This window comes from Oncorhynchus mykiss, chromosome 12 (assembly GCF_013265735.2).
Source record: "Oncorhynchus mykiss isolate Arlee chromosome 12, USDA_OmykA_1.1, whole genome shotgun sequence".
Lineage (NCBI taxonomy): Eukaryota > Metazoa > Chordata > Actinopteri > Salmoniformes > Salmonidae > Oncorhynchus > Oncorhynchus mykiss.
In genome coordinates this window covers 7,819,145-7,832,676 of record NC_048576.1, presented here as the reverse complement: position 1 = coordinate 7,832,676, position 13,532 = coordinate 7,819,145, and the positions used below count along the sequence as shown (strand labels likewise).

At 42.7% G+C, this 13,532-nt stretch overlaps 1 protein-coding gene across 2 annotated transcripts in view; it reads left to right on the top strand.

The window, feature by feature from the left end:
- Window positions 1-11,158: 11,158 nt before the first annotated feature.
- Window positions 11,159-13,532, top strand: part of LOC110523118 (protein Shroom3) — a 173,964-nt gene continuing 171,590 nt past the window's right edge. Inside the window, exons 1-2 of one of the 2 annotated variants that reach the window (XM_036936803.1) lie at window positions 11,159-11,220; window positions 11,809-12,016. In XM_036936803.1, the coding sequence (XP_036792698.1) occupies window positions 11,873-12,016 (144 nt within the window). In that variant the 5' untranslated portion in view covers window positions 11,159-11,220; window positions 11,809-11,872. Of the gene's footprint in view, window positions 12,017-13,532 lie in introns of both variants that reach the window. The other variant, XM_036936802.1, reaches the window with a different exon arrangement.

The following is a 13,532-nucleotide window of genomic DNA, read 5'->3' as shown; positions in this document are numbered from 1 at the left end:
GTGATACCTCACATCTCAAAATAGGGCCACTTAATGTTAGATCCCGTACTTCAAAGGCAATTATAGTCAATGAACTAATCGCTGATCATAATCTTGATGTGATTGGCCTGACTGAAACATGGCTTAAGCCTGATGAATTTACTGTGTTAAATGAGGCCTCATCTCCTGGTTACACTAGTGAGCATATCCCCCGTGCATCCCGTAAAGGCGGAGGTGTTGCTAACATTTACGATAGCAAATTTCAATTTACATTTTTTTTTTTGACTTTTAACTCTTTGGAGCTTCTAGTCATGAAATCTATGCAGCCTACTCAATCACTTTTTATAGCTACTGTTTACCGGCCTCCTGGGCCATATACAACGTTCCTCAATGAGTTCCCTGAATTTCTATTGGACCTTGTAGTCATGGCAGATAATATTCTAATTTTTGGTGACTTTAATATTCACATGGAAAAGTCCACAGACCCACTCCAAAAGGCTTTCGGAGCCATCATCGACTCAGTGGGTTTTGTCCAACATGTCTCTGGACCCACTCACTGTCACAGTCATACTCTGGACCATGGAATAAATGTTGTGTATCTTAATGTTTTTCCTCATAATCCTGGACTATCGGACCACCATTTTATTACGTTTGTAATTGCAACAAATAATCTGCTCAGACCCAACCAAGGAGCATCAAAAGTCGTGCTATAAATTCACAGACAACACACAGATTATTTGATGCCCTTCCAGACTCCCTCTGCCTACCCAAGGACGTCAGAGGACAAAAATCAGTTAACCACCTAAATGAGGAACTCAATTTAACCTTGCGCAATACCCTAGATGCAGTTGCACCCCTAAAACTAAAAACATTTCTCATAAGAAACTATCTCCCTGGTATACAGAAAATACCCGAGCTCTGAAGCAAGCTTCCAGAAAATTGGAACGGAAATGGCGCTACACCAAACTGGAAGTCTTCCGACTAGCTTAGAAAGACAGTACCGTGCAGTACCGAAGAGCCCTCACTGCTGCTCGATCATCCTGTTTTTCCAACTTATTGAGGAAAATAAGGACAATCCGAAATTGATTTTTGATACCGTCGCAAAGCTAACTAAAAAGCAGCATTCTCCAAGAGAGGATGGCTTTCACTTCAGCAGTAATAAATTCATGAACTTCTTTGAGGAATAGATAATGATCATTAGAAAGCAAATTACGGACTCCTCTTTAAATCTGCGTATTCCTTCAAAGCTCAGTTGTCCTGAGTCTGCACAACTCTGCCAGGACCTAGGATCAAGAGAGACACTCAAGTGTTTTAGTACTATATCTCTTGACACAATGATGAAATAATCATTGGCTCTAAACCTTCAAGCAGCATACTGGACCCTATTCCAACTAAACTACTGAAAGAGCTGCTTCCTGTGCTTGGCCCTCCTATTGTGAACATAATAAATGGCTATCCACAGGATGTGTACCAAACTCACTAAAAGTGGCAGTAATGAAGCCTCTCTTGAAAAAGCCAAACCTTGACCCAGAAAATATTAACTATCGGCCTATATCGAATCTTCCATTCCTCTCAAAATGTTTAGAAAAGGCTGTTGCGCAGCAACTCACTGCCTTCCTGAAGACAAACAATGTATACGAAATGCTTCAGTCTGGTTTTAGACCCCATCATAGCACTGAGACTGCACTTGTGAAGGTGGTAAATTACCTTTTAATGGCATCAGACCGACCGAGGCTCTGCATCTGTCCTCGTGCTCCTAGACCTTAGTGCTGCTTTTGATACCATCGATCACCACATTCTTTTGGAGAGATTGGAAACCCAAATTGGTCTACACGGACAAGTTCTGGCCTGGTTTAGATCTTATCTGTCGGAAAGATATCAGTTTGTCTCTGTGAATGGTTTGTCCTCTGACAAATCAACTGTAAATTTCGGTGTTCCTCAAGGTTCCGTTTTAGGACCACTATTGTTTTCACTATAGATTTTACCTCTTGGGGATGTCATTCGAAATCATAATGTTAACTTTCACTGCTATGCGGATGACACGCAGCTGTACATTTCAATGAAACATGGTGAAGCCCCAAAATTGCCCTCAAAAGAAGCCTGTGTTTCAGACATAAGGAAGTGGATGGCTGCAAACGTTCTACTTTTAAACTCGGACAAAACAGAGATGCTTGTTCTAGGTCCCAAGAAACAAAGAGATCTTCTGTTGAATCTGACAAGTAATCTTAATGGTTGTACAGTCGTCTCAAATAAAACTGTGATGAACATATCAAGACTGTTTCAAGGACAGCTTTTTTCCATCTACGTAACATTGCAAAAATCAGAAACTTTCCGTCCAAAAATGATGCAGAAAAATTAATCCATGCTTTTGTCACTTCTAGGTTAGACTACTGCAATGCTCTACTTTCTGGCTACCCAGATAAAGCACTAAATAAACTTCAGTTAGTGCTAAATACGGCCACTAGAATCCTGACTAGAACCAAAACATTTGATCATATTACTCCAGTGCTAGCCTCCCTACACTGGCTTCCTGTTAAGGCAAGGGCTGATTTCAAGGTTTTACTCCTAACCTACAAAGCATTACATGGGCTTGCTCCTACCTATCTCTCTGATTTGGTCCTGCCGTACATACCTACACGTACGCTACGGTCACAAGACGCAGGCCTCCTAATTGTCCCTAGAATTTCTAAGCAAACAGCTGGAGGCAGGGCTTTCTCCTATAGAGCTCCATTTTTATGCAATGGTCTGCCTACCCATGTGAGAGACGCAGACTCGGTCTCAACCTTTAATTCTTTACTGAAGACTTATCTCTTCAGTGGATCATATGATTGAGTCTAGTCTGGCCCAGGAGTGTGAAGGTGAACAGAGGCTCTGGAGCAACGAACCGCCCTTGCTGTCTCTGCCTGGCCGGTTCCCCTCTTTCCACTGGGATTCTCTGCCTCTAACCCTATTACATGGGCTGAGTCACTAGCTTACTAGGGCTCTTTCATACCGTCCCTCGGAGGGGTGCATCACTTGAGTGGGTTGAGTCACTGACGTGATCTTCCTGTCTGGGTTGGCGCACCCCCCTTGGGTTGTGTCGTGGTGGAGATCTTTGTGGGCTATACTCGGCCTTGTCTCAGGATGGTAAGTTGGTGGTTGAAGATATCCCTCTAGTGGTGTGGGGGCTGTGCTTTGGCAAAGTGGGTGGGGTTATATCCTTCCTGTTTGGCCCTGTCCGGGGTATCATCGGATGGGGCCACAGTGTCTCCTGACCCCTCCTGTCTCAACCTCCAGTATTTATGCTGCAGTAGTTTATGTGTCGGGGGGCTAAGGTCAGTTTGTTATATCTGGAGTACTTCTCCTGTCTTATCCGGTGTCCTGTGTGAATTTAAGTGCGCTCTCTCTAATTCTCTCTTTCTTTCTTTCTCTCGGAGGACCTGAGCCCAAGGACCATGCCTCAGGACTACCTGGCATGAGGACTCCTTGCTGTCCCCAGTCCACCTGGCCGTGCTGCTGCTCTAGTTTCAACTGTTCAGCACCTGAGGTGCTGACTTGCTGCACCCTCAACAACTACTGTGATTATTATTATTTGACCATGCTGGTCATTTATGAACATTTTAACATCTTGGCCATGTTCTGTTATAATCTCCACCCGGCACAGCCAGAAGAGGACTGGCCAACCCTCATAGCCTGGTTCCTCTCTAGGTTTCTTCCTAGGTTTTGGCCTTTCTATGGAGTTTTTCCTAGCCACCGTGCTTCTACACCTGCATTGCTTGCTGTTTGGGGTTTTAGGCTGGGTTTCTGTACAGCACTTTGAGATATCAGCTGATGTATGAAGGGCTATATAAATACATTTGATTTGATTTGATTTGAGCACACGGCATTGTGGGGCCCCAGTGTTGAGGATTAGCGTAGTGGAGGGGTTGTTTCCTACATTCACCACGTGGGGGTGGCCCGTCAGGAAATCCAGGACCCAGTTGCACAGGGCAGGGGTTCAGACCCAGGGCACCGAGCTTAAAGATGAGCTTGGAGGGTACTATGGTGTTGAAGGCTGAGCTGTTGTCAATGAACAGCATTCTTACATAGGTATTCCTCTTGTCCAGATGAGATAGGGCAGTGTGTAGTGCAATAGCGATTGCATCATCTGCAAATCTTTTGGGGTGGTAAGCAAAGAGAAGTGGGTCTAGGGTCTCAGGTAAGGTAGAGGTGGTATGATCCTTAACTAGCCTGTCAAAGCACTTCATGATGACAGAAGTGAGTGCAACGGGGGCGATAGTCATTTAGTTCAGTTACCTTTGCTTTCTTGGGTACAGGAACAATGGTGGACATCTTGAAGCAAGTGGGGACAGCAGACTGGGATAGGGAGAGATTGAATATGTCCGTAAACACTCCAGCCATAGGAAGGGAGCAGCAGAATGGAGTCGTGATCTGATTTGCCAAAGAGAGGGCTGGGGAGGGCCTTGTAGGCATCCCGGAAGGGAGAGTAACAATGGTTGAGAGTTTTTGAAGCTACAGGCAATGAATGTGTTGATAGAACGTCGGTGGCGTTTTCCTCAGATTTTCTTTATTGAAATCCCCAGCTACAATAAATGTGGTCTCAGGATATGTGGTTTCCAGTTTCCATTGTAGTTCCTTGAGGGCCCAGATATTGCTGTCTCATCGGTAAGAAGAGGTTGTGGGCCTAATTTCCATTGTAGTTCCTTGAGGGCCCAGATATTGCTGTCTCATCGGTAAGAAGCACACGCTCCAGCAGGTATATCTCTCTAGTCACCCCCAAAACCAATTCTTTCTTTGGCCGTCTCTCTTTCCAGTTCTCTGCTGCCAATGATTGGAACGAACTACAAAAATCTCTGAAACTGGAAACACTTATCTCCCTCACTAGCTTTAAGCACCAACTGTCAGAGCAGCTCACAGATTACTGCACCTGTACATAGCCCACATATAATTTAGCCCTATCAACTACCTCTTTCCCAACTGTATTTAATTTATTTATTTATTTTGCTCCTTTGCACCCCATTATTTTTATTTCTACTTTGCACATTCTTCCATTGCAAAACTACCATTCCAGTGTTTTACTTGCTATATTGTATTTACCTTGCCACCAAGGCCTTTTTTTGCCTTTACCTCCCTTCTCACCTCATTTGCTCACATTGTATATAGACTTGTTCATACTTTATTATTGACTGTATGTTTGTTTTACTCCATGTGTAACTCTGTGTTGTTGTATCTGTCGAACTGCTTTGCTTTATCTTGGCCAGGTCGCAATTGTAAATGAGAACTTGTTCTCAACTTGCCTACCTGGTTAAATAAAGGTAAAATAAAAAATAAAATAAAAGAAGAGGTTGTGGGCCTAATTTCCATTGTAGTTCCTTGAGGGCCCAGATATTGCTGTCTCATCGGTAAGAAGAGGTTGTGGGCCTAATTTCCATTGTAGTTCCTTGAGGGCCCAGATATTGCTGTCTCATCGGTAAGAAGAGGTTGTGGGCCTAATTTCCATTGTAGTTCCTTGAGGGCCCAGATATTGCTGTCTCATCGGTAAGAAGAGGTTGTGGGCCTAATTTCCATTGTAGTTCCTTGAGGGCCCAGATATTGCTGTCTCGTCGGTAAGAAGAGGTTGTGGGCCTAATTTCCACTGGGATCACATACTGAAAAGGATTGCATAACCATCCAATGAATCGGTCTACACCAGAGTGCCCATGACACTTGATTTCTCCCTGCAGCTTTTTAGAGGACCTCAATGGAAACGGATCTCTTGAATGTTTTGTGTATGTACCATCCACAATTTTGGTATCTTTTGCCCGATGTGACATTTTATTTGTTTTGAATTGTCAAATCAAAAATTCCTTTATAAGACACTGCGAAGTACAGTGTGTACTTATTAATCATTTGCAGGAAAAAATCCCAATGTTTAGTGTTAATGTGAAAATGAAAAGTGTGTATGCTATAACTTCCTCCTCGAGGCTCAGAGTAATCCTTTATTTACAGGACTTCACACAGAGGTAGGTTACACTGGGATCAGCGCTCACTCCTTGCTAAGGCAGAGGTCTTAACGCTGAGTAACTGACTGTTTTCTATTTGACAGGCAGACTACAGCATGTGACTGTCACACTGAGGACAGTGAAACCCTGGTTGTGTGCAGTAGGGGGCACTGTAGCAAAACTTTAAAAATGAAAAAATAAAATGAGTGTTTCCCTCCCTGTTTCAGTCAATGTTTTCCCATTTAGTAATGAACACGACCCTGACTTTCAACACATCGTGTCTCTGTTTCCTACATGGGCTGATTGACAGGACAGTGGCAGAGGGTCTCTGTTTCCTACATGGCTTGATTGACAGGACAGTGGCCTTCATCTTAAGCATGAGGCATGTGACCATGTGACCCCTCTCACCATGCTGACCCCTTCTCAGTTTTCATAAGGGGCCCTTATCTGGCACAAGGTGGGAAAGATATCCAAACTCTTGTATCTCGTGTTGGAGATGAAAGTTAAATTGACATTACAAAATGACAGACCCAATGTAATAGCAGTAAAAACAAATACCTATATCTCTATGACAGACCACTCGGGTATAATTCCATTCACGTAGGTTACCGTCTGTCTGTCATTGTTAAGAGTAACCTATCTCTTTGTGCACCTCTGTGGAGCCTGTTTGCCTGTGACTCTCTCATACTATTAATAAAACATACCACTCCTCCTACTGTCTGTGATGTCGCTATGGCTACCACTGACCTTCAGTGGGGACAGTCTATAAAAGGTCCTTTCTGGAAAGTAAGGAAGGGAATCCAGAACACAGAAATAGAATCACTAAAACAATTCCATTGGTTCCATACTCCATTCCATGTTAATATCTCGCCTTTAATGTGATGCTATAAATAGCCAGTTTAAGCAACAAGTACAGTTTAAAAGTGGTAAATGTGTGGTTCTGAGAACAACCTCGCACCAGAGACAGTCTGGGAGTCCCTCTGACCCCCCTCTCTCTCTCTCTCTCTCTCTCTCTCACACACACAAAAAGTACAACATTATAGAATAAAATGTGTTTTGTATTCAGAAACAGTTTCTTGTTTGTAGGACACAGACTAGTGTATCTGTTAGATTCAAAGAACAAAATTGATGAACCATTTCAGTATCTTGGAGCACTGTCTAAACTACAAAGTAGCTGCCAATATGTTGGTGTTGAGACATTGATGTCACAAGGCTCACTGAAAGACGTAAAGAAGATAGACTCCATTCTATTGGCACATTGTCAGTACTGCCAATACTTATGACCACCAACAAGGTAAATGTCCTAGCAGTCCCTGGTACCTGCAGCTGCATAGAGAAGAAGATATCTAATGGAAGGCAGCTGAGGTGGCTATACTGGAGCCTGATTGGTCCGGTCGGACAGATTACCTCACATACCGTACTGGAGACTGATTGGTCCTGTCGGACAGATTACCTCACATACCGTACTGGAGACTGATTGGTCTGGTCGGCCAGGTGGCAGGATTACCTCACATACCTTAATGGAGACTGCCTGCTCTGCTCTGGGATCACATAAACATTGTGAATATATGAATAGGAATGTCAGAAATACATAAATGTAAATGCCATCACGATACGTAAAGCAGGCAGAGTCATTCAATAGAATACTAAAACATAAAATGCTGATGAATTCCTTCATTCCTGCACCAGCCAGAGATGGCATTTATTGGGAATATCAATGGATTGATATGAACAGTACGAAATGTATGTTGGCATGTATAATTCGATAGAACTTCCTTTCGGTCTGCATTCAGCATTCCCAGACCCTGGCTAAATCCTGGTTTGGTATTGTAATGAATCATGAGATTCCTTTACGTAACTCAACACCGCCACCCTGTGGCCATGATTGAGCGGAAGACAGTTAATATATATTAATATATATAGTTAATATATATATATATATATATTTTGTTTCACAAGCGAAGCGTTCAAATGTGATAATAACATGGTAGTAGCGTTGTAATAATTAATAGCATGTTTAAGGAAAACCGTATTTATAGAAAAATATTCAATACAGCAACAGTATTTTTTTTTTATATGAAGATTTGTAAAACATAGACAAACGTATTCCTGTTTATGTACATAATTGTTGCATAGTGATATCATGAAGACACGCATTGACAGAATGTAGACGTACAAACGGAACCCAAGAAGTTGTCAATTTCTACAATATTGCAATTTTGGCACAGAGATGCATATCATAAACCTTCCATCTGTCCGTTGTTTAAACAGTGTGTCGGTACGGCCCTGTTCTTATATAAAATGTGTATTTTCTTCTCTAAGATAAGTCTTTCATCTAGCCCTGGACATGAAAAGAATCAAATATGACGTTTTGCTCCTCGCTAATTCAGCCCAGCCGTAGTTCAGACACAATAACAAATGGCTCCGTTAACTTTAAAAACATTCTTCTCATTTTCCCCGTTCCCCGTTACAGATATAATACGATTAAAACCCATACTTCTTTCGATTTGCCCCCTCACCCCATCTGAAAATATCATGATCCAAGATCTAAAATAGTTTATTTAAAATTTAATTTTAATTTTCCCATCCTTTTGTGGAAGGCAGTAGCTTATATACCCCACTTTTCTAATGCATTGTTGAAGAGTTACGAAAACACTCATGGAACTGTGATTTACTCACCTTTTTTTATCCATATATATACACACCATTTATAAATATCAATAAGACTGCTAAATAGTCAAGTAATGATACTCGAACACACACACACACACACACACACACACACAGACACACACACACACAGACACAACACACACACACATTTTTACACTCATCATTTGCTGCTGCTAGTCTGTTCTTTATTTTACTCATATTATTTATTATTTATCCTGATGCCTAGTTACCTCATACCTCTGTACATTGGTCTGGTACTGGTGCTCCCTGTATGTAGCTCCACATTGATCTGGTACTTCCTGTATAGAGCTCCACATTGATCTGGTACTGGTACTTCCTGTATATAGCTCCACATTGATCTGGTACTGGTACTTCCTGTATATAGCTCCACATTGATCTGGTACTGGTACTCCCTGTATATAGCTCCACATTGATCTGGTACTTCCTGTATAGAGCTCCACATTGATCTGGTACTGGTACTTCCTGTATATAGCTCCACATTGATCTGGTACTGGTACTTCCTGTATATAGCTCCACATTGATCTGGTACTGGTACTCCCTGTATATAGCTCCACATTGATCTGGTACTGGTACTCCCTGTATATAGCTCCACATTGATCTGGTACTGGTACTTCCTGTATATAGCTCCACATTGATCTGGTACTGGTGTTCCCTGTATATAGCTCCACATTGATCTGGTACTTCCTGTATAGAGCTCCACATTGATCTGGTACTTCCTGTATGGAGCTCCACATTGATCTGGTACTTCCTGTATAGAGCTCCACATTGATCTGGTACTTCCTGTATATAGCTCCACATTGATCTGGTACTCCCTGTATATAGCTCCACATTGATCTGGTGCTTCCTGTTTATAGCTCCACATTGATCTGGTACTCCCTGTATATAGCTCCACATTGATCTGGTACTCCCTGTATATAGCTCCACATTGATCTGGTGCTTCCTGTTTATAGCTCCACATTGATCTGGTACTCCCTGTATATAGCTCCACATTGATCTGGTCCTTCCTGTATATAGCTCCACATTGATCTGGTACTCCCTGTATATAGCTCCACATTGATCTGTTACTCCCTGTATATAGCTCCACATTGATCTGGTGCTTCCTGTTTATAGCTCCACATTGATCTGGTACTCCCTGTATATAGCTTCACATTGATCTGATACTTCCTGTTTATAGCTCCACATTGATCTGGTACTTCCTGTTTATAGCTCCATTCTTGTGTATTTTATTTTATTCTTCTTAGCAACGCATTTTCACGGTAAAGTCTACACCGGTTGTATTCGTCGCATGTGACAAATAACATTTGATTTGATTTGTCGAGAAGGAACTTGCAAGTAAGCATTTGTTTGGACAGCGTATGCAATAAAACTTGAAACTCCAAAGTTGATTGCGGCACCAATGGCTAGCGGTACTTGTTGTTCAGACACAGGCCTATGTGTGACAGAAGCATTAATAGAAAACCCATCATTGTTTTTGCAGTTTGGGTCACAACTAAGTCGGCACTTAAGAACCAGTGTATGTATGTATGTAAGTAATCTTCGACTTCAGATATACCACCTCACAGTGAGGAACAATTCCTGACTGCATAAGGACCTCATGACCTCATCCTGTGTGTACAGGAGCCAGGAGTGTAGAGGCCCTCTAACAGTGGTCATTAACAGTGGATGAAGATGAGTATTTATCGCCAAGGTGCATAATCCCACAGCCTTCCATTTTTAGCATCTTCATGGTGTTTCATTGCGTCAACACAGTAACACTGACAAGCAGACAGAGGCTATCTGAGCCACTGAGAGGTGTATCAAGCCCTGTCTGTGTTGAACATCTACCCAAGAATAATATAATATATATAATAAGTGTCTAATAGTAAAATATTTTTTTGTTGTCAAATTGATTGGTTATCTACATCTTACTATTAGATGCCAGGCAATTGGTATATACTGTAGCTGATTCACGACTTCCATTTCGACACGGTAATGAAGGAATGCAGATTAGTGTCAACATAGCCTAGGGCCTACTCGGTCTAAATCAGAAATGTGTGTGAACTGTGATAGCCTAACCAGCATTGTCGTCATTTGAAGATATCATACATGTCTGACTGACCTTAATAAGACAGAAATGACACGAGGAAACATCTTATCTAGTTCCCTTCTTCATCGGGAGGTCATGAAAATAGTTTTGGGTAACATCGGGTCAGGTGTCACATTTATTCAGATTAAGTCCTACGGAAGCTGTTGTTTCTTATTATTTTATCCCCCCCCCCCTGACGTGCTTGACTTGGAATTTCGGTAAAGTAATCAATACACAATGACGGAATTGGCCGTGGCGTGGGATGCCGTGTTTGCGTTTCACAGTATGTGTGTGTCAGGATAAATTAAAGAGACCTTTCATGGTGTTAAATGAACTAAAGCGCGTATGTCATTTGGTTTCGCCACAGTCTCGACAGAGCTTGACTTTTTAAAGAAACGGGCCGCGTAGCCTGCTGAAGGGCGTTCCTCTCCACACATGCGCACTACCCTACTTCATCCATTGACTGTGAGAGGAGAGAGGAGTGGGAGGCAAAACTTGCATCCATGGAACTAGAGTGGAGAGGTAATGCGCATCAAGGCAACAAGTAGACTTCTATATTTAAAGGTTGTTGAGAATCAACTTGGGGTAGTTTTAGAGAGTAGGCAAATCAAGTGTCGAAGTCTGGTGCGCAAAACGTTGTTTTCTGACAGGGCAAATTGACCTGATCGCAATGCTACCAGCTCGCTGACGAGGGAAGAGCGCTCCCTTTCTCCCAGCCCAGTGGATTGTAGCAAATTCTATTGTGATGCTAAAGTAGTTTCGGAGGAGGAAGAGGGGCTGACAAACGATCAAAAGTGAAGCTATCTACATTTTCAGTAAACATGATTATTTTTTGTCGTTTGTTCTATCCGTTTAATGTTATTTTGTGGGCTGTTTAATTTTCATCACTTGTTGCTGACTGTTGGAACGAAAGTGAACTTGTTTAAACTAGACTGCCGTTAGATTGGCAAACCATGTTTCATTTGCTGACTTAATATTCGGTGATGCTAGGAAATGATTTATCCTTCAGGAGTGGACATTCCCCTCTTGCTATGCTCTTCGGGAAGACTTTAAGAAAAGGAGAAGAGAAATCGGTTCTTCCATCTTATCGGCTTCATTTCCCCTATGCAGTGGGTCTGTTGGACTGAATAGGACCGAGCCACCAGGCTAGGCTACCTCGGCGGTGCTAGTGATTATGGATAGCAGTCTCCCCAGCTACAGCACAGTCATACGCCGAGGAAAGACGCTGCTTCTGGAGGCTCGGCTCCTGGGTGGGGCACCCTGGGGGTTTCAGCTCAAAGGAGGTCTGGAACATGGAGAGGAGTTAATCATCTCAAAGGTAAGGAAGGTGTGCGTGCGTGTGTGTTCATGTGTATGTGTGTGTATGTGTGTGTGTGTGCTTGTGTGTGTTCATGTGTATGTGTGTGTATGTGTGTGTGTGTGTGTGTATGTGTGTGTGTGTGTGTGTCAGGTGTTGCCTACCACCTCCGTCCTAACTAATCCTCCTTCCCTAAGTTTTTATATTGCATTCAGGCCTATGGCTCATAGCTATTGCTATGAACACAGCTGTCTATAATATTGATGAAGAGTCCCCGAGGGCAACATTGTTACTTCCCCAGGAGAGTGTCTTGTGACAGTGTTACAATGTCTGATAAAATGTGCTTTTTCCTAGAAGAGGGTTGAGCAATTTTGATTCAAATAGTATTCAAATCCGCACTACATGTTGCAACAAATACCTGTACCAACAAAATCATAACAAGGAGCGCTATCCTTGATAAGTCGGATATTGATGTGCGTTTTTCCATCTGCCTCATCAAGAGTAGATTCATGTTTTTAGTTAGTAGCAGACTGAATACCGATCCAGTGAATAAATCTTAACCAAACACAGTTGATTATTTAATTCTATTTCTCTGACCCAGTGTTGAAGAATGGGGCCATTCACCATGCCTGCATGGTTCCCTGGTAAACCTCTTTGCTTGTGCAGACAAAAGTATGTCAGCTAAATCTAAATCAAAGTTTATTGGTCGTGTAGACAGTTTAGGAGATGTAATAGCAGAATTGTAGCAGATGTGCAGTATAATGCTTATGTTACTAGCTCCTGTCAAACAAGTACACAAATAAATAATGAAAAACTAGAAACAAGAAATCAACAATGTTAGAACGAATCCAATGAATAACCCAAATAACACTGTATCACTAGTCCAAATGTAATCTATGGGAGGGAGGGGGGGGGGGGGGTCAATATAAATAGTCCGGGTGGCCATTTGATTCATTGTTCAGCAGTGTTATGGCCTGGGGGTAGAAGCGGTTAAGAAGACTTTTGGTCCTAGACTTGGAGCTCTGGTACCGTGTGGTAGCAGAGAGAATAGTCTATGACTTGGGTGACTGGAGTCTCCGACAATTTTTTGGGCCTTCCTCTGACACCGCCTAGTATATAGGTCCTGGATGTCAGGAAGCTTGTCCCCAGTGATGTACTGGGCCATACTCACTACCCTCTGTAGCGCCTTTCGTTCAGATGCCGAGCTGTTGCCATACCAGGCGCTGATGCAACCGGTCAGGATGCTCTCGATGGTGCAGCTGTATAACATTTTGAGGATCTGGGGACTCATGCCAAACTGTCTGGGGACTCATGCCAAACTGTTGGTGTGTTTGGACCATGATAGTTTGTTGGTGATGTGAACACCAATAAACTTGAAACTCTTGACCCGCTCCACTTCAGCCCCGTCGAGGTTAATGGGGGCCTGTTCGGCCCGCCTTTTCACTTGCCAGTTGGTCCGGGCATGCTCTGAGTACACACTCTTGTAATCCGTCTGACCCTGCAGCCTTGTGAATGTTGACATGTTTAAAGGTCTTAC